At 36.2% G+C, this 20,795-nt stretch overlaps 1 protein-coding gene and 1 long non-coding RNA gene across 3 annotated transcripts; one reads left to right on the forward strand and one right to left on the reverse strand.

Moving 5' to 3' along the window:
- Positions 1-160: 160 nt before the first annotated feature.
- Positions 161-11,689, reverse strand: LOC136347415 (uncharacterized). Its single transcript, XM_066297393.1, has 4 exons — positions 10,898-11,689; positions 2,464-2,611; positions 1,316-1,585; positions 161-1,040 (listed from the first exon to the last, which is right to left on the reverse strand). Exons 1-4 carry the CDS (start codon positions 11,424-11,426, stop codon positions 383-385), a joined length of 1,605 nt encoding a protein of 534 aa, XP_066153490.1. The 5' UTR covers positions 11,427-11,689; the 3' UTR covers positions 161-382.
- A 7,431-nt stretch (positions 11,690-19,120) lies between these two features.
- Positions 19,121-20,744, forward strand: LOC136347429 (uncharacterized). Of its 2 annotated transcripts, none has more exons than XR_010733493.1 (3): positions 19,121-19,613; positions 20,250-20,297; positions 20,364-20,744. It is a non-coding gene; the product is annotated as an uncharacterized lncRNA (long non-coding RNA). The 2 variants fall into 2 exon arrangements; XR_010733492.1 differs by lacking the exon at positions 19,121-19,613 and adding an exon at positions 19,753-20,111.
- The last annotated feature ends 51 nt before the right edge of the window (positions 20,745-20,795 follow it).

Below are 20,795 nucleotides of genomic sequence, written 5' to 3' on the forward strand. Positions count from 1 at the left end.
GGAAGTCATTCATGTGGCTATAAGAGAAAACCCTTTAAACATTTTCGAAGTTTTCCTGAATATTTCCATAGCCTGAAACGAGGGATTTGTGAACCGGCGACCCAAGACAGGGTCGTTAATTTTGGACTGTTTCGAAAAAAACGCATATTTCTGAAATACATAGAAAAAAATAATACAGGTGTTACAGGCTCAAGGTCCGAGTAAATAATAAATTATATTATATATATCCTATATAAAATAACTAAGTAAAACGAGTACATCCGTATTTACTTAATATAAAAATAGGAGAAGCATATGGAATTTACTAACTTCAATCAACAAAACGTTTAAGCCTGCTTTAAACCATCTTACGTCTGTCTTACAAATAAAACACTTGCCTATATTACAGCAGTTTCGTGTTTCTCTTGCACATCTCCTTAGTCACATAATTATATCTATTATAAAATTCGCTCTTATACTTAAAAATAACATGATCGACGACAGTGGGACTAGATAAATACTCGGCACATTCAGGAAATATCACATGGTCACAGGACTGCTTGTAATGGTTTAATTGCCCATCCTTAAAAGGCAAAAAGTACTCATTGGTTACACCGGGCCTTAGTAAATGAAGCGCATAATGGTTAAATACTGTTAGGGCATTTCTTGTCGATATAAAGCTCTTCCCGTTTTCTCCTTTTCCGCTTGGTACTGAATTCCTTTTAAATTCTCCAAGGAAGAAAGGCTTGCTGCTACGGTTCTTACTCCGTTCAAAGAAATAAACGTTTTGTATAATTAAGGACGTGTAGTAGTTATCTAAGCCCTCGACCAAATTCCGCCAATATTTCACCTTTTTCGGCACGATAAATTCGTCCACGTCTAAAGGAATAATAAACCTGGAGTCGAGATTCTGGTAAAAACACTTGTTGTAAGAGACCACTTCGTAGCGACGCCTCTGCCAGGTGCTTTGGAAAAAAGAGTTTGCAGAGCAATTTTGGCAGATACCTTCAACTGGTTTAAAATCTTCTATGTGGAACATTGTGGGGAATTGCCTTTTGTACCTGAAAATTAAATTCAAATATTAATGTGAGTGTGATGTATTTCGGTTCTATTTTTAAAAATTTATGCCAATTGCCGGTTAAATAACTTTTCTTCACAGTTTTAGCCATGAAATATGAAATATGCTTCACCTACTCGTTACTATGTGGATAAAACTCAGTTGGTCTGTCTGGCAGGTTATGCAAAAAAAATTTCGTGAGAATTACTTGTGCTGAATGGTCGAGGGAAAACGTTCGATATTTTTCACCAAAGATCGCCTTATTACTTATCTTCTCACCAATTTAGCACCCTCCTCGTCTTCTTAGTAACTCGTTGAAGAAATATGTGAAAGAACTGAGCCCCTAATACCCTGCACATTTCGATCCACTGCACCAAATGTAGCGAGATATCTTTTTTGAAATTTAATGGCTTCACACATAACGTGAAATTGGTTTGTCTAGTTCCTTCGTTTTTTAAAATTTGGTGGAAGTCCTTTGCTGATATGTGACAAGGTCGTAGTGAAAATGTCACTGCAACTGGAATTATGTTATTCTCGAGTTCTGGCAATCTGTAGAAGAAAATTATGTTGTTGAAATTTAGAAGTAGATATACGGGGCGTTCGTAAAATGACCGTACGACAGTGGATCCGAAGTTCCTCAACGAAAAACGAGGCAAACTTATTTGTGTATAGTTATTTAGCCACTACAGAGAGCCAAAGTTCTCAAAGCCCCATTCGGGAATTCAAAACTCTCGATTAATGCTGTTGATTATATTAAAAGGGCAACGGCGACGCTTTACAATACACTAATTGGTACCAAGTCGCTAATCTAGATTCCTAGAACGATCGCAAAGAACTGGTGATCCGGAACCGGCTCACTCTATCACATTGACTGTCTCTTCCCCTTTTTTTTCGGGCATCAGTCCTTTCCAAGCAATTCTTTCTAATCTCCCCCCCTGGTCCCGTTCCACCCGACCCGGTCGTATCTCGCGCGCTGGGTCTGTTCTTTATCCGAACCTAAGCAAGGTACCCAAATCAGCCAGCCGCCCATAAACTCATATTCAGCTGGTTGTTGAAAATTCATCGCCGACCCTTAACGAACCAAAAGGTCCCTTTATCTTAACTATTTATTGTAAGTACGTTAAGGCGCCGACATGTATCAATTTGAGAACTTTGGTGCCCTGTGGCGGCGACATGAGGCAAAATTTGATCTAAGTAAGGTTGCCTAGAACGCCTTATTTTTGGTTAAGGAATTTTGGATCAAGCGTTGTACAGTCATTTGACTGACCCTGTACGTACACCTGTAATAATAATATCAATTTACACACAAATATTCTTATGTGACATACAAACCATTTATCACCGCTATAACAGTACCTAAGTGTAGGTACCCAACGAGTGTAAGAGCCATCAGCAATAAAGAAAAAGCCGGACAAATAAATACTTACTTGCAAGACAACAAGTTTGGGTTGTAGTAGGTATTGTTGTCATTCGTGTCCCATTTATCGTACCAGATGGCTGCAACGGTAGATTTAATAATTCGAACGTGACCGTCATTCATTAGGATTTGACAGTAAATTACTTCCGTCCAACTACCTGAAAACCAGAAAATTAATTAAATTAAATGAGGAAAAAGTTGCATTTCGGATAATGATTTTCTTTTATGCTTTTGCGAATAACAACGTGGGAAACCAATCCATTATTGTCTTCTTTCTATAGTCATTATGCACCACTTCGTTAAGATCTACCCATCCCTATTGATTATTTCATAGTCCTCCCAACATACGAGTCTTACCAGTTTAACTTCAAGTCTGCATCACCAACTTTCCATTTCGATTTAACGAATGATCATTGTTATTCCGTGATGATATATTGTTACGTCCAAGTTTTATCTCGTACGAGTATAGGGTACCACTCTCTAGTATTACCCGCGGTATCAACTATACGATGGAAAAAGTTATTACCTTGCTGCCTTTGCGGTTGCAGAAACCTGAATTTCGTAAAAAATTGGAACGCACTTCCAGTAGTCTGGAGAACATTGTTGCTACATGATTTTAGATAATTTTGAAACAACTTTTGAGACTTTGGAAAACTGAATTTCTCGACGACTGAAAAGACTCTTTTAGATATCGAAGAAGGACTTTCGATACTGCATTCGACAAAGCTCATTTCAGGTCAAACCATCACAGTAAATACTTCTTCAGGATGTTGACTTGGTTAGGAGAGGTTCCCAGTTACTCTTCAGCAGAAATCAACTATGTACAAAGTTCCCCTTATTCAATTATGCACTTTAAAAGGCAAAGAAGACTTTGTCATCCAAGCAAAAAAATCTTTTATCGGACCAATATATAGCTGATTCTCTGATATTAACTATTCATTTATATAACTATTCAATCTTAAAAATCACATTTCCTGAATGTCCCCATCGACTTCAATGAAACATTGAATTTTTAGTTCAAAACTTTGCGTTACTCGGTGCAGCAAATCTCCATCTGGATCTTGGTCCACGACAGAAAAACGCACGAATTTTGTTAAGATTTGAATTAATTATCACAATGGGCAGTTCCGTAACGATAATTTTAAAAATTTTTAACTCAGCTTGTTCATCATTGGCGTGAATAGTCTCGCAAGCTATTTACTGAAAAGTCCGCAGTCAAAAAGTCGTCGTTTAGTGTGGTTTAACAACAATTCTGGAGCTAGAACTGTTGTTAAACCACTGCCAGAATAGATTAAGATTTACTTCATTGGGTGATGCAAAATTTTGAACTTAAAATTCAAAATTGCCCTGGAGTTGATGGATGGTATTTAGGAGACACGATTTTTAAAATTTGATTAGTTATCTAAATTAATAATAAATTACAAAGAATTAGCGATATATTGGTCCAACAAAATGTGTTTTTTAATTTGATTAAGAACTTTTTATTTAACTTTCAAACTGCATAGTCTGACACGGGGAACCCAGCATAAGGGCTAATTCAGGTTAGTTCTGGTTGATGATGCGGGAAAGGATTCCCCACACGACTTCCTGGGAATGTGAAGTAGGTGATCGTGAAATATTGTAAAACCGATTTTAAAGTCGTGTTTGAACATGCGTCTTAACCAGCAACTTTACCATTTTTTTTCATGGCGAAATGTCTAATATTTCTCACTGCTCTTCGTCCTGGTTTTGGCTTAATTTAAACATTATTTTATAAATCCTCTAACGCAATCTGGTCTGAACCGGCAACTGCGAGGTTCACAATCATTTTACGAGATTGAAATGTAAGTTATTTGATAATTAACCCATCAAAAAAGGTAATGATTTCGAAACAATGACAAATTGCTATCTTCGTTGACTTTTTCAGGTATTATAACGATAATAACTTCAACTACAATTACGTGGCAAATTGAGGGACATCAGTAGAATTTTTCCATCATGAAATAACGGGTAACAAGATACAATTTGTATCCCAATTAAGGCATTCTCAGTTTGTAATTTCGAGACCATCACTTTTTTGTTACCTATACGAGTTCTGTTTTAATTTAATAAGTGGGATTAATTCGCTAATGTATTCAGCATTTATGGCCTGGTTCTGCATGCTCAAAATTTTTTCAGATGGGTATCGCTTAACGTTTTCTTTTACATACACAGGTGTTTATACGTATGCAAAGCGTGGTGGAAGCAAAATATCGGTTTTTACAGTATTTTAACATTTGCATAAGAAATACTGAGCAAAAACCATTTGGTCCCTGCCCGCCATATCAGAATATATTATGATTTCGGAGCAATGCAAAAAGAATGTCCCTCGACTTCCGTTTGTGGAGAAACTTTGAATCATCGCGGATTTCATGATGGGAAGAAAACTTATACTTTCCATGCAGTTTGTATCAGCCGCGTTTTCTTTAAAGTCAAACCTGGAAAGTTTCGAGTCGATCTCCTCCAGATTGTGAGGGACCCGACTCATTTGTACCATTTCGTACTTTGACACCTTCTTCACATTTCAGATCGGGAAGGTCGATGTTACCAGACCTACTCTGCTAATTCTATAAGATCTGAGACCTCCCCTTGTCTCGTCAATAAGTTTTCCAAATTCCCCGCAATATAACTCAAATGTAGCTAGTTTGAGGCGGGCACCAAGGAATAATCTCGAGAGAAGGTGTCAACAGTTTGCTACCACCGAATTACATAGAGGGAGCCTTTGGGTTTTTTCACTAGAGCTGACGAATGTTAAGCGAAAAAAAAGGAAGAATCCCGAGTCGTGGTGTGAAATTCAGGTGATTTTGAAAAAAATACCATTAGGTTGGCGAACCGACATAATAGTGAGTTCACTAATCAAAAACGAATTTAATGAAGAAGATTTCATTACCCTGGGGCACGTCTTCGTGACAACCATGAATCAAAGAGAATACCGCAAGCTATCCCTGAGAAAGGAACATAAATAAAAATGAACCAGTGGGGGGTTAAAACGCGATCTTCAATAATTGAAAATAGGCCTAACACATAATAAGTCTTGAATAATAAAAGGCCTCAAGTCAAGATCAATTCCCAGCGATAGAGTCTTTATAAATGCAAAGAATTCTTTTCTATTTGCGAATAAATGAATGCCAAGTTGCGCATAAAAGGTAATTTACGGTCAACCAAGTTTGCTAGCGGAACAATAAAAAGATTTTAGGTTCTATCAGATCAGATTAGATCAAGATGATGGTGCATGTTGATGCCAATCTGAAATCGTTTTAGACGAACCGATCAGTTTCGAATAGCTTACCCAAATGTCCGTCGACAGGACAAATTGTATTAGATCCTGCTAATCGCTGAATTTGAAATTATCTGAAATCACTCGATAGGCGATTCGCATGTTCGACTCACTTTAAACGATCGATCGCTCACAATTCGAGTTGCGTTTTCGACTTTTCGAAAAACTGCCCGGAAATCTACTTTTGAGGCCTCCCGACCGACCCAAACATTTTTGCTGCGCAATATAGTAGAGGCAGGTTTCAATGATGAATTTGGCAGGATGAACATCACCCAAGTTTGTCTGAGATCTTACTCTTCCCATAGTTGATCGCTCGTTTTTTGATTGCAGTCGATCGAAATCTAATTGCTGAAACGCTATAGAGTGTTCAGAAGCAGAAGATCAAACTTCCAGGGATTGTTCAGTGCAAGAATATAAAACGTCTGAATGTAAGAACCCGTGTCCAGAAATGTGTACTTAAGGCGGTACGGCTTTATGATTCTTTAAGACAGTTGTGTGCAGACACGTATTTTACCGAGTTTTAGTATGTTTTAGTTTAATTTGTTTGTATAAAATAACGCTACAGGAATTGTTCAAAATTTCGTTAGTTTGGTAAATTTGAAAAAGTTCACAAAGTGATCGGTCTTTGTGGAAAACCACACCAATCGACAACTGGTAGATATATCTACAGGGTGTTCACGAGAAAAATCTCACCCGCCTCTAACTTTTTAATATATTTAAATAGAAAAAGAAACATTAACAAAAAGTGCTTTAAAGTTCATGTAGTTCTCCAAGATTGTCAACAGTTTTATATAGGATGTTTAATAAACGTGTGATAACTCAATATTTCGTTTTTTGAACAATTAAACATTTTTTTTTACATATTTAAATTCTGAGTTTTATTACGCATTCAACGATATACTATATAGGTCATACCTCAAGTCTTGTTATTATTATTCTCATAATTATAATGAAAAGAAAAGTGACAAATACAATAAATCACATCAATCGAAGTGATATGATAACAAAATGCCTACAAAATTTGGAAAAAAGATATCGATTGTGTGTTGAACAAGGTGGAAAGAACATTGAACAATGCCTGTCAAATATTAACAAAAACACAGCTTTAAGTTTATTCTGCATTATTGTCATTTTATTCAATTTAATTTAATTTCAATTCAAATTATTAATATTACTTATACTTCTATTAGGCTGAAAAGTAGATATTGGGTTTAGAAAATAACAACATTAAAAAATACCTTTTGAAGCATTTATTTCGTATTTTAAATAAATTGACATTCGGCACATTTTTTCTCCAGTATATAGCATTTTTCATAGAAAATATTGATTATAAAGGCAATAAACTATTCAATTTAATTTTAGGACAATTCATAACAATGACAAATCAAACGACTACTACTGACCAAATTAGCCATATTGTTTTCAAACCTGACTAAGATATATTTGTGAAATACCGCTATCGCACTATGTTGCGCAGGAGCAAATTTTGGTAAGTATTTCAAAAATTATAAGATTTAAGGTATATACATCATTGAATTCGTAATAAAACGCAAAAACTAAATATGTAAAAAAAAGTAATGGTTAATTGACCAAAAAATGTAATGTTGAGTTGGCACACGTTTATTAAACATCCTGTATAAAACTGCCGACAATCTTGAAAAACAACAAGAACTTTCAATTATTTTTTGAGAGAATTTTTTCCCCGTTTCAATACATTAAAAAGTTAGCGGGAAGGGTGTACTTTTCTCGTGGGTACCGTGTACATCTGGCATATGAAGAAACAAATAGCAACGCAGAAGTTGCTGCACAGCAGTTCGGACAACATTGCAGCGACAGAGGTGGTTCAGTCCCATAGCCCCCTAGCCCACCCGATCTAACACCTTTAGATTTATTTCTGCGAGGACATGTAAAGTCTCTGATTTATGAAACGCCAGTGGAACCAGTGCAGGATCTGATTGCGTCTGAAGTCGTTCAAAACAATTATTAAATTTTTACCCAAGTCTGCATAAACGATGTACGCAGTTTAAACAGGTGCAACCGAGTCCAAGGATGACATTTTGAGCAACTGCTGTAATGTTTTTTTTTTCAATATAAATTCAATACAAATCAGAATAAATTTAAATGAAACTTGCTAAAACTCGAAAAAAAGTTTTTGCGCATAACTGTCTTAAAGCATCATAAGGCCGTAGCGCTTTAGGAAAACATTTGCGCACACGGGTTCTTCTACGTGGATATCCTCTTTTCTTACATTGAACAATCCCTGGAACTTGACCTCATGGTTGTGTGAACGCCCAGTATAATGAAACGGCCATAAATTAACTTCGCCTCCTATGTTTGAGTGAAATACACCAATCTGATCAGCAGAATCAGATAATAAATGAAAATTGAACTCCCGTCCATTTCCCAATTGCACAATAAATACTTCCATTTAGATCTTTAACTATCAAAGAAATGTACCAGGTATATCGATGCTTATCGATCCCAATTTGCATGTAAAGCCTTCTAATGGAATATGAATTACAAATCGAACGCTATAAGCAAAATCATCAATTCCTGCCAATTTTGCTCGACGTTTTCCTCCATTTTATCTAGATCACGACGTACTTTAATAACCGACCGTGTCGTCGATTGATCCACAAAGAATTAACTATAATTTCGTTAATAGCTCCCCTCGCAAAGATGGGTTTGTCAATCACATCACGTAATCACATATCCCCTCTATAAAATTTTAATACGGTTCTGAATTCGAGAAGTTCAGTTAAGGCAATAAATTTAAACTTTGCAGGTATAAACATGCATCATTAAACAGTTTATCTATTAACATGCTTAAGAGGAAGGCTCAGTGATACCAATTTGCATCACTATCGTGCCAGCTCAAAGAATTAACATTTTTATGTCAATAATATCTGTATTAATATTCATAGAAAAATTATGATATTTGGAACGTTGTTCATTAGTGTAATTGGATTAAAGATTAATAGTGGGATAAGACAGCGAGCAGCAGAAACATTTTTTCCACTTGGAACGTGCGATTAAATTTAATTTAATCAATTATGTTGATTCATGTGTCACAATAAAAATTTCACATTTTAGTTCTTGTTGTAGAATGCGCCTTTTTATAACTCATATAATTTTTATCTCGTTGCTTTTAATCCTTCGGGTTCCAGGCATCTAGAACAACTTCAAAGTAGACATTTTCATTAAAGTGTTCTAAATTCCATAATATTATGTATACTGGGTAGGATTTGCAAGGAGACGGTGAAACGCTCTTATTTTGTTTGCCTTCATCATAAAGCTGACTTCTCATGGGCCTTCTGCTAATGAACTAGTTAATGAGTGTCAATAATGATTCCTGCTATCTTGAAAAAAAAAAAGAATTGAAATCTGCTGTTTTCCCTGCTTTAAGACTTTGCCTTGTGGTTCTTGAATGAAATTCCATGTGGTCGAGAGAGCAAAATTTCACTTTTTTACGCAGAGAGTGTCGTCAGGAAAAAAAACGTTTGTAGTTGTTTCTGAGTTCTCTATGGCAAATTTGCAAATTCTCACCCGCTCCATTTTGGATTTTGAAATTTCCAAATAGCTTGCGAGTGTTTCATGAAGTACTCAGAAAGTGTCTGCACTTAACAGATGCCGCATTTCTTACGGTAACTCCACATAAGAGAACCCCATACATACAGAACCAATTTGAGACACAATTTACATGCTTCACTATGGTGAAAAAGTTCGTTACTTGGTACTTATTTGTCACATTATTTACTAATAAATCATTGTCATTTTTTATCGATCCTTTTATACAGGGTGAGTCGGGAGGATCGTGCCAAACTTCAGGAACGTGTTGTACATGAAAAATAAATGTAAAAAAACTCAAATGTTGTTATCCGATTTTCGTTTGTTTACAAGTTGTAGCGTAAATAAAATTAAAACATAAAATTTTAAAAAATTATAAATTTCATAAGAAATTCCATAAATGTACGTTTGGATATCATAAGTAAATGTTGAAAAATATTGCCATTAACTTCTAAACATTTTCGGCTTCGTCTATGAAGAGCATTCGTTGCGCTCCTGACTGTTTCCTGTCATTCTTTAATGGCAGCTGCAGCATTTCCAATGCGTCGAATTAGTCCGCTTTTACTCTGTACACTTCAGTTTTAAACCAACCCCACAAACAATAGTCTAGTGGTGTGAGGTCTGGAGACCTTGGAGGCCAACTAATAGGGCTACCACGACCAATCCAACGTTTCTTATGAAATTTATAAATTTTTTAAATTTTATGTTTTAATTTCATTTACACTATAACTTGTAAACAAACGAAAATCGGATAACAACATTTGAGTTTTTTTCCATTTATTTTTCATGTACTCCTGAAGTTTGGCACGATCCTCCCGACTCTCCCTGTATATTAGTTATTGACTGCGTTCGTTAACCATAAAAGCATGTGCGGGGTGTTATTTAAGTACGTAGTCAAACTTCAAGGGGTAATGCCTTGGGTGATTCTGCGACGGAAAGTTCATATAAACATAGATTTGGTAATGCTTTATTTTCAAGATACAGGGTATGAAACCTAAAAAAAATCGGTTTTTCGTAACAATCTTGATGATCTTTTAGCTGATTTTATTGGAATTTGGCATTTACTTATTGTTAAATTTTTTTTTACTAAAAAGAATATTTACCACTTGTTTAAGTGTTGTTTTAATCAGCAATTTTTCTTAAATTTCCAGCATTGCCCCTGTGCATGTCAGTAGTAAAATGAGGCAAATGATTTCTACACGAAAAGATCCCTTTGTACCACATTGAAAAACCGTCACCAACTTCCAACGTCACATTAATTCGTGTTTTCTTGTTATTTCGATTTTTTTTATATGTAAGAGTTAAAAAAATTTTTTCGAAACCCTGTATCTTGAAGACGAAACGTTACCGGATAACGCTTGTACGAACTTTCCGTCTTAGGGCCACCTCTTGAATTTCGGTCATGCACTCAAATACCACCCTGTATGTTGAAGTAATAATATAAAACTGCAGTGATTGGACTGCCAATTATTTTTTTTGTTCGGAGCAACCCAGTTCGTGCTACTCAAACGACATTTTAACGATTCACCACACGAGACCTCTTTACATTAACTTAACGCCTTAAAAAACGTTTCTTTCTTACCTTTAATCACGGCAACGGCCCGTAAGTACTGAAAGGGTTCGAGCCTCTTATCCAGAGCGATCAACGAAGTCAAATACACTTGAGAACCCTCGACTTTGCTCCACACACCTGAGGGACTTTCCTCGATGATTATTTGCACTTGAGTATTCCCAAATCCTTCACGGCAAAATATTTCTTCACCTTCGAGCTCGATCTGTTTCTTCAGGGAATAAGCCACGATCCTCTTCACTGTAACTGAAGATCCTTGACCCGCCGTCACTTTTTCTTCGCCCTTCAATTCTAAAGGGTCGGTGATGTTGTAGTAGAACAGGAAAACCGTGATGACGAGTAAGATTGAAGCCCAATGGATTTGTAGGGTCATATCATTTTTAATTCGGTCCTGGTGGAAAGACTGATCGAAGACGAAATATTTGTGATATTCAAAAATTGAAAAGTAGCAGCGCGTAAAATCGCGCCGGTGAAATAACACGGTTGGCCGAGCGCTAAAACAGTTGAATCCAAAATGACGGCGCGCAAACGAAGAGAACATCGGAATGATTCACTTGTCTTCCTAGCCTACTTAGGCTGAATGGGCACTAGCTGTTGTTTTTCTCTTTTTCAATTCTCACGGCACACTGTGACTCGAGAGTGTCTTATTGTTGGTTTTGTCACGATTAGAACACTTTGCGATCTAGCGTTCGTTACGGCCGATGATTTTACGCCGCGAGGTTTTAATTTACACGAGCCATTGCGGACACTATCATAGATCAAACAACGCGAGACCATGTAGATATGATTATGACTTGAAATTGCCTTTGAGACAGTCATGGCTAACATTATTGAGATGCATGATTTGTGCCTTTAAGTTTATGGGCGGCGGGCCAGTTGGACATCGGATGCGATTTCCGATAATTGTAATCTACACAGTCACTCAAAAAAGTGTTCGTGTAGGCGCAAAAAAATTCGATAAACCGTAATTTTCGACTGATTTTAATCGAATTTTGTGCAATGAAAATTGAAACCTGAACTCAACTTACGTGTTCGAGCAACTTTCGAAAATTTCATTTTTAGTGGTTTGCACGGTCAAAAAAAACTTCGTTTCGAAAACCTCCTGTGCGATGGAAATTTTTTAACGTGGTTTTAGTAATTTTGTGGGGGGGATGATTCTACATGTGTCCTGAAAATTTCGACAAAGTCGAGCCGCAAATAAGGGAGTCGCCACCTTTTAAAAGCGTCAAAAACGTCTAAATTTCGTCATTTTGCGCGAAAACCATGCCTTTTTGGCGATTTTGAAATGCTGCACGGGACTAAATATTTCAAAAATTATAAGATTTGAGGTACGACACATGTACATTGTTGAATTTGTAACAAAACGTAGATTGCAAATATGTAAAAAAATAATGCTTAATTGTTCAAAAAATGGGTTAGCATACGTTCATTAAACACCCTATATAAAACTGCTAACTATCTTGAAAAAATTCATGAAGTTTTAAGTACCTTTTGTTAGAACATTTTTTTCCTTTTTCATTCTATTAAAAAGTTAGAGGGAGGAGGTGGTACTTTTCGAGTTAACACCCTTTACGTACTACATCTACTCTGATACTATAAGTCAAAATTTCACATCAGTTTTCTTTCCATCCCCTTCATTTCCTCCTGATTCAGCAGTCCTGTCCCAGTTAAATACGTAATACACAGGGTATCATTTAAGTGTGGTCAAAGTTCAAGGAGCGATTCTTTCAATGATTCTAATATGAACATAAGTCCGACAATGCTGCGTTTTCAAGTACAGAATGTCAAACTTAAAAAAAAAAATGTAAAAATCTTCATAACCTTTTAGCGAACTTTGTTGAAATTCGGCATTTTCTTATTATTAAATCTTGTTTTACTTTCAAAAATCCGTTGTTATTTAGGAGTTTTTTTTAATATGTTTGACGCCCTGTATCTTAAAAAGGAAGCATTACCGGACCCATGTTAATATAAACTTTTCATCTTAGAATCGCCCCTTGAAATTTTCATATTTCAACAACACGCTCTATACAGAATAATTTTTATTTTCAGAAAAGCCAATAGCGCCCCACTTTTTCCGAAAAAATATCTCCTAACATGGAGGCAGGCGCTTCACTGAAAAAGCTAAAAAATATTTTTTCCCAGTAAAACATATTGTCATTTATGGTGTCAAATTACGTTGAAAAACCTCTAACCTTTTTTGAAAAAAAAAAATTATATTTTCCATTTTTTAAATTACATTTGAATCCCCTGTATCTGCTACTGCGAGCCTTATTGGATGTTGATTTATATAGCAAACTAACGTTGTTTTTTTTTGGATATTCAATACGCCATTAAAGTTATGCGGGTTAAAATTGGAGCACCCTGTATGGCATTGTAATCACCCCAAAGAAGTAGAGGTCCCATTAGAGGTTTTTTATAAACCCACCAGGTATCCACTAATCCATTTCGTCGATGTACCACCTAATTATTATTACACCAATCTATGTCATATTATGTAATTATTATTAACTTGTGATGGCAATTTCCTCCCATTCTGAAACAGAATAGCCACAAAACGAACACAATAAAGCATTCCATTCCCGCGAGAGGAAATTTGATCCTAACTGCAGATCGCCAGCCAACTACCACTTACACAATATAGCGCATATCTATCTTGAGGTTATCTCACGACATTGCAAGAGAAAGGCAAATTTTTCAAAAAGATCTTCCGCATTCTGGCCTTATGTTATAACCGGTAATAACCCGGTGCAGGTATTGAATTTACACATAACTTCATATTGGGAATATTTCATCCTATGAGTGCATGTATTTTTGCGTGCGTGGTAGATTAAAACAACGAATCGCATTTAGATACATATTCGAATAAACTTAAGAAAATTTATACGGCCTTAAAGTTTAATGATAAAATTCCCGATCATCCCAGAGAATTCCGGTTCTTCCATAAAAAAAAAAAACGCTTATCCGTCGTTGATGGTACCATACCTACCTTGATAGTCAGAGTCATGGTTATAAATTTGTCACTTGGGCCATTGTACCTACCTTCTTGTAGCGGCTATGTAGACCCCACACAGAATAGCTGATGCACTTCAGTATGCACTCGCAGATGCGGGTGATCTTGGAAATTTAGATGTCATTGCTCATACAAGGAGGATGCTGTAAATCCAATTAAATTTATTTTATTATATCCTGCATCTAACCGAGAACTAGGTCATTCTGAAATCAGAAATGCAAATAGCATCGGTTTTTCTTCTCATACTAATAGTCCTTTTTACTACAGTTTGAACGGAGGTAATGACACATAACTGAGGTTGTAGGATTGCAAGGGCCAAACGGATGACAGAGTTGAGAGAAAGGAAAACAGAGTGCCAACCGCATATGAAATACGTGTCATTATCTGCCTATACAGGGTGGTCTAACGAAAACTTTCCGCCACGGTTATTTTGGATAATTGCAAAAATAGCGTAAAATCACGTGTGATGGAGCGGATTTTAAATTTATTGAAATAACCTCCACAGCGGGGGTGCAATCGGATGGGTATTTGGGACTATGGGTCGAGCGACGCCTCATTTTAAAGGTACCAAAATTCTCTTTAACGTAACACTCAATTTTTTTATTTTTGACTACCAGTTCTGAGAAAAATAACCCTCCTAATTCCTATTCAAACAATTAAGTAATTAAATGTTCAAAATTATTTTCCTCTACGTACATGCAAAAAAATAAACGTATGTCTTCGAACACTTCCAAGAGCTTCGGGGTGACTAGACAACACTCTTCAATCATTCAACCCTCTTAATTCTTCCAGGTAATCCGATTGGGTTAGATAAATTTTTGATTTTAAATGGTCGCGCAAAAAAAGTCGATGGGTGTTAAATCTGGTGACCGGAACAGCCACGCAATGGATCTTCGACGACCTATTTAGTCAGTGATTGGGGAAATTTTCATGCAGAAATTGACGTACTGCTGCTGAAAATGTGGAGATGCCCCATGCTGTGGAAACCACACTTGGTTTTCTAAAATGTCTTCATCGTTTTCGATGGTCGCCACAATCATCGGGGTAAATGTGAGTTTCCAGAAAGAAACATTAATCTGATTACTTGATCACCGAGAGTTTCACTACAAACGTTCAGCTTTTGAGTATATTGGGTGTGTTCCCCTATTAAAAGCACCGGATTGGAATCACTCTGTAATCAACAGTTATGACGATTGACCGATGCATTTATGAAAAAGGTGTGTTCGTTCGAAAAGCAATTCGAGTAAAATAAATTAGGATTAGTCACAATCAGTCAACACTTCACAAAACTGATGGCGACTATCGGGATCGTCTTCGTTGAATTTAATCTTTTAGAGGTTCTACTCGTAAACTTTCGAAGTACACCAGCAACTCGTCACAGGGACACCAGAACTTCCGATAGTTTTGCTTATACTCCAGACGTGATTTGCTTCAGTTTGGTGAACTACGGCAATTTCAGTGGTTTCATTTCTCACCGGATTTTCAGATTTCCGTTTTTAGAGTAGAATGTAGTAGAGATGAGAAGTAGCCTTCTGCTAGTACGTTTCATTGAAAATTTGTGCTTTTACGCCGGCGCAATCATTGTTCTTGAAATACAACAAGATGAATTCGAATCTTAAAAGCCGCAAAGCAAAGCTCAAAGTGAGGAACGATTACTAAATAAACTTTAAACTGCAGATTTCGTTAATTCATCGCATCTCCTGTATCTTTCAGGCGTAATTTTTCCAAAACAGATGATCGAGAATTAAATAATTGGGGAGTGCATTAAAGAAAATTTTATTATCTTCAATCCATTCATTTGAAATTCCAAAGATGATCGCACCCCTCACAAAGAGGGTTATTTCAATACATTTAAAATCCGCGCCATTACGTGTCCCCATCGAAACCAGAATCGACGTGTTTTGGCGTTTTACGGTATTTTTGCAATTATCAAAAATAACCGGAACCGTGGTGGAAAATTTCCATTGGAACACCTTGTATGTATATGTGCTATCGATGTGTACTGTTATGAACTATTAGGTGCTTAAAAGCATAACCCACATGCGAGTAAGCGGTACTTAGGTCATTAAGAATGATCATATTGGTCTACGTTGTTATAATCACTCCGATGGTGGAATAATTGCACAGGAACCGTATTTCTGGTTTTGCTGCTTGTTACAGTTTCTGGTGTAAGGCGGTTTTAAGTGCTAACTGTAAATTAAATGATGTATTTGCTACAAATTATTCTAGGGAATGGTACACTTGGAAATGTGTTCACTATACAGGGCGTCTTGAGCTAAGTGCCCATTAAAAGCATTCAGAGAACCGCGAAAGCTATGAAATTAGAACTGTTTAAATATATATATATATATATATATATATATATATATATATATATATATATATGCAATTTAAGCCCAAGATCTATTTATTGGAAATATTTTCAAAATGGCCGCATTCAAGGAAGTATTGGAAATTGGCAGCAACTTTGTTGTTTTAAATGGAATGACGATGTTTTTCTTCAGGTTTCGTGTTGAATTTCACGTCAACTCTATGTAACACACTGCACTTCATCCTTCTCAATTTGAATTTTGATAATCATCTACAGGGTGGTCTGCAAAATAAATTGAACTGGGCCAATAGAAAAATGTCGGAAAGAAATTTTCTTCAAATGAGACACCCCATATTTTATTTCATGGACTAAAGGGTCGTTTCATTCTGCATTCAGCCATATAACATTTTCCCATTTTTAAGTAAGATTTTTTTCAAATTATTTAAAGTTGAAATTTGAATTATAAAAAAAATACATATACAAACCTTGTTTGTTGCTTGGTGTTGTAATAGTTTCAACCCTACATCAAAAAATTATTTTAATAATCGTTCAAAATGTCCACCATTTGATTCCAAACATTTTTCTATCGCGAATCACGCCTTATCTCAACTCAAATAACTTAAAAAAAATTGTTTAACAATAGGAAAATGTTCTTTTCTGCATTTTTGCATTAGTCTAGTTCAATTTACGTTACAGACCACCCTATAGGTGATTATCAAAATTGAAATTAAAAACAATTTTTATTTTCGAAAGTTTACATTTTAGGTTAGTTCTATGCCCTAAAATTCAACATTTATGGTCTAAATTTCAACGTGCAATTGTAACAAAAATAAAAAAGTTATAAGCTGCGTACCAAATTATGATTTTATAGCTTTCACGGATCTCTAAATACACACAATGTATATTATTATATTTTTGAAATTTTAAACGTATTAAAAGCACTCCAAAATATACGGAAAAATCTTGTTCATACCTACATTAAAATGAAAAAACCTTCAGGGGTGCCAAGATCGATTTCACAGAGTACCACAATTATGCCGGTTTACTCGTGCAGGTTTAGCAAAATCCGTAAAAAGCGAGAAAAGCTAAAACGTGGTGGATCAATCGTTGATAAAAAAGCAAAATAAAACCTTAAACAGAAATGCGGAGATATCTCAACTTCTGAAGACAAAGAGATCCAATACCACTTGCTTTGCCTTGGGTCTCAGTGTTTAACTTCGAAAAATCTTTGCGTTAAGTGTATGTTCAATGGTTACTAAACGTTGACGCCGAGGCATTCTACCTACCGCATGGTAAACATGCCCATAAATGATGAACATCTCCATGAATGATGAATCTATAATGCCATCTCGATTTGGGCAAAATCCCACGTCCCAGACAGAGGCTCTTGGAAGCCTATAGTGCAAACATACGTCTTCGAATAAGGGGTCCCATTCAAGTGAATATATTACCAGGAAGATGTTATTAATGAACGAAATGATAGGGCTCTTCGCGCAAATCCTATAAGAAAATATCATGATGTTTGTTTAGCGAATAAAAATTATTTATACAGGGTGTCCATTTAAGAACCCCCCCGACTTTTATGAGTTTATTTATAATTGTATAAAAAATAAATTATGGGGATGTATATGAGGCTAATGAAGGCAAATTTTGAAATTGGTGACAACTCTAAAGGCCGCCCTGAAAAAGTGGGGCGTCGTAAAGTGCTATTTTTTTAAAGGAATAATTTGCGTTTTTTCCGCATGATAAAATTCTTTATCCTGTGTTCGTTCGTAGATTCTCATTACACTGAAGTGCAGAGTCTCATAAGAAAACTAATATCGCATTTAGCTTGTTAGATTTTGATAATTTTTGAATTGAGGAATAATAGTCTTCGCAATAACAATTTTCATGTTCAACTGCCATTTTCTTGATTTTTTAGTCTGTATTCATGGCTGAGGGTTTAACATGCGTTGACACGATTTCGATTCTGTTTTGAATTTCAACAGCTCATTCACGTACTGACTAATTCCTCCTAAGGGGGCTTCAGACCGATCGCAGCGCGCTGCGCCGCGCTATTAAAATCTGCTTTGCGCAACGCTGTGCGCCAGATTTGAATGGCAAGCTGCTCTGAAACGCGTCAAATTGCGCGATGCAGCAACAAGAGCGAACATGATCCGGCAAGCGTTGATGCATCAAGGAAAAATTTTTGTTTGTGCACGGTTGTTTGGGGGAGGAGTAAAATAGGTACACTGTTGGTACACTTTTGAGCTGAGTGACCGTTGATTTTAATTAAAATATTGTGCCCGCGCCAACCGAGGTAAAAAACAGAATTAATTTTTTCTTTAAAACATTTTGCGCTAATCGGCGCCGAGCTGCGTAGTTCAGCACGGAACTTTAAGGCGCGGCGCAGTTCGGCACCGCGCAACGCCTTTCATCTATATATCGTAGAACCGCCTTTACGCTTGGGTTTTCCGCCACCGGTAATGTGAAGTTTATTTTCTTCTCCCACGACCCTCTTCCTTCAAATGTTCAGTTCATAATTAACAATTCCTGTCCGTTTGAAATGCTCCTTTAGGCGTTCTAAGCTCCTTACATTAGAAAGTTCTCTATTAGGAAATCCTGAAGCACTATTCCGAATCGTTGTGCCCGGATGCTAATAAATAATTTACACCGCATGAATCAATTAGGTAAGGTGTACTGAAACGTTCTTGTTAAGTATACTTAATTTTGATTGCCAGTTTTAAAATAATTCGAGGGAACAGAAAATTGCTAATGCACTGTCAAAACTTAAAATAAAAAACCGTCAAAATTTGACATAAAAAAGTTAGCGAATGGCAACGCATAATAAATATTCAGGCACTTCGCCACGAATGCAAGTTTTTCTGAAATAATTGAGAATTCCACTAATGTTTAAGGTAATTATGAGATTATTTTACACCACAATCAAGAAAATTGAATTTTCGTTCTTCGTAGGTCATAAAAAACACACCATCCTATTTGAAAAAATTAAGAAATTGTAGGCGAAAAGATGAATATTAAAGTTGTTTTTGTCAACACCCTATATGCATTTTTGACTAAAAGGGCACTTGTGCCCGCTAAGGTGATCTTACGTGAGAATCCAGCCGAAAATCGTCAAAATCTAGCCTAAATTAACTACGATATTTGAGAGATACTGCAAACGTCTAAAATTTCTTTTAAAACCTCATAGCTGGCAGTCACTGCACTGCAGGGCAAAAAAAATCTAGGAACTAACACAGGGTGAAGAGAGAGTTCCATCGCGCGAAAAATGCAGGTGGTGTCGTTTTGAAAAATTAAACCTCATGAGTCCCCGCTGTTTTTGGGACATCCTATGATGATTACAAACTCCAAAGAACAAAAAATTTCGACTTCAGGCACGAAAGGCACAATCCAGGGCAAAATTGAAGGTAATTTGGCTATCTCAACTTTCTCCTATGGCTACCGACTGTGGGTGTGCGCCTTGACCATTATACTAGTGGCACTTCCCGATGGACCATTTCAGATAAAATTGCGACATACTAGGATTTCCACATGAACGAGGCGAGGCTGAAAGGTTCTTGAACGAGATCTAAGTTAACAGATATGCTTGAAAACTAATTATCAAAGCTTCATTTTGGTGTCAAAATTTAGATCGGCCCATGTTAGTTTCGGCGAATTGTGAAACAGATGTTATTAAGGAACCGGATTCGCATCTAAACGTCTACAACAAAAACATTTTAAATTTAACAAGTTACAAGGTAAATTTAGGTTCTTCGGAGGTCCGTGCTTGGATGAAATCGTTTTTTGCTTGTCTATTAATAACCAATGGCTTGGTGTTTTTGAACAAAAGTGTTTAAGAAGTTTTCTCACGACAATCCACAGATGAAAACAAGTTTGCTTGGCCGATCGGAAACGAGGTTCATAAAGTAATTATTCAAAGGAGCGCGAAATACTACTTAATATCTAATTTGTTATTTTGCTTTTTTCTTGAGAACCGATTTACTGAATACCCACATTATAGTTAATGACACCATTTAAATTTAGATTAATTTTATTGCTTTCAGTACCTAGATACGATCTAAAACCGATGCTACTTGAGGAGTATTTTCCGGGTAAGTAGACACTTCAATGCAGTATAATTAAGACGGTTCTATTTTACATGTACCGTTTAATAACAGTTTATGTAGATAAGCGAATTTTTCATAAGCAAAAGGCTTTCCGCAAATTAACTCAGCATGAGGCGTATCAAGGATCAGACAGATGTACCGGGTATCCCGTTTGCAGAAGACGCCGGCTGTATCTCTAAAACTATTGAAAATGAAGCTTTGAAATAAAAAAACGTTATAACAAAAGTGACCAAAGTAAAAGGTTGGAAGTATTGTTTAAATTCTTAACTCCGTCCATAGGTCGTGAGTCTCATATAGTGAGCAAAAATCCGTCAAATAACTGAAGAAAACGCAATGAAAAGCTGCACTCAAAATGTTAGTTTCATTCGTGGAAAGTTTCTACATAATTTTTGTGTATGAAAGTTGTTTATACAGGGTGTTTCCTAAATGTTAAGCAAAAATTCAGCAGACTATTCTCTGAGTAATTTTAAAAATTATTTGTCC

Source organism: Euwallacea fornicatus, chromosome 28, assembly GCF_040115645.1.
Source record: "Euwallacea fornicatus isolate EFF26 chromosome 28, ASM4011564v1, whole genome shotgun sequence".
Taxonomy (NCBI): domain Eukaryota; kingdom Metazoa; phylum Arthropoda; class Insecta; order Coleoptera; family Curculionidae; genus Euwallacea; species Euwallacea fornicatus.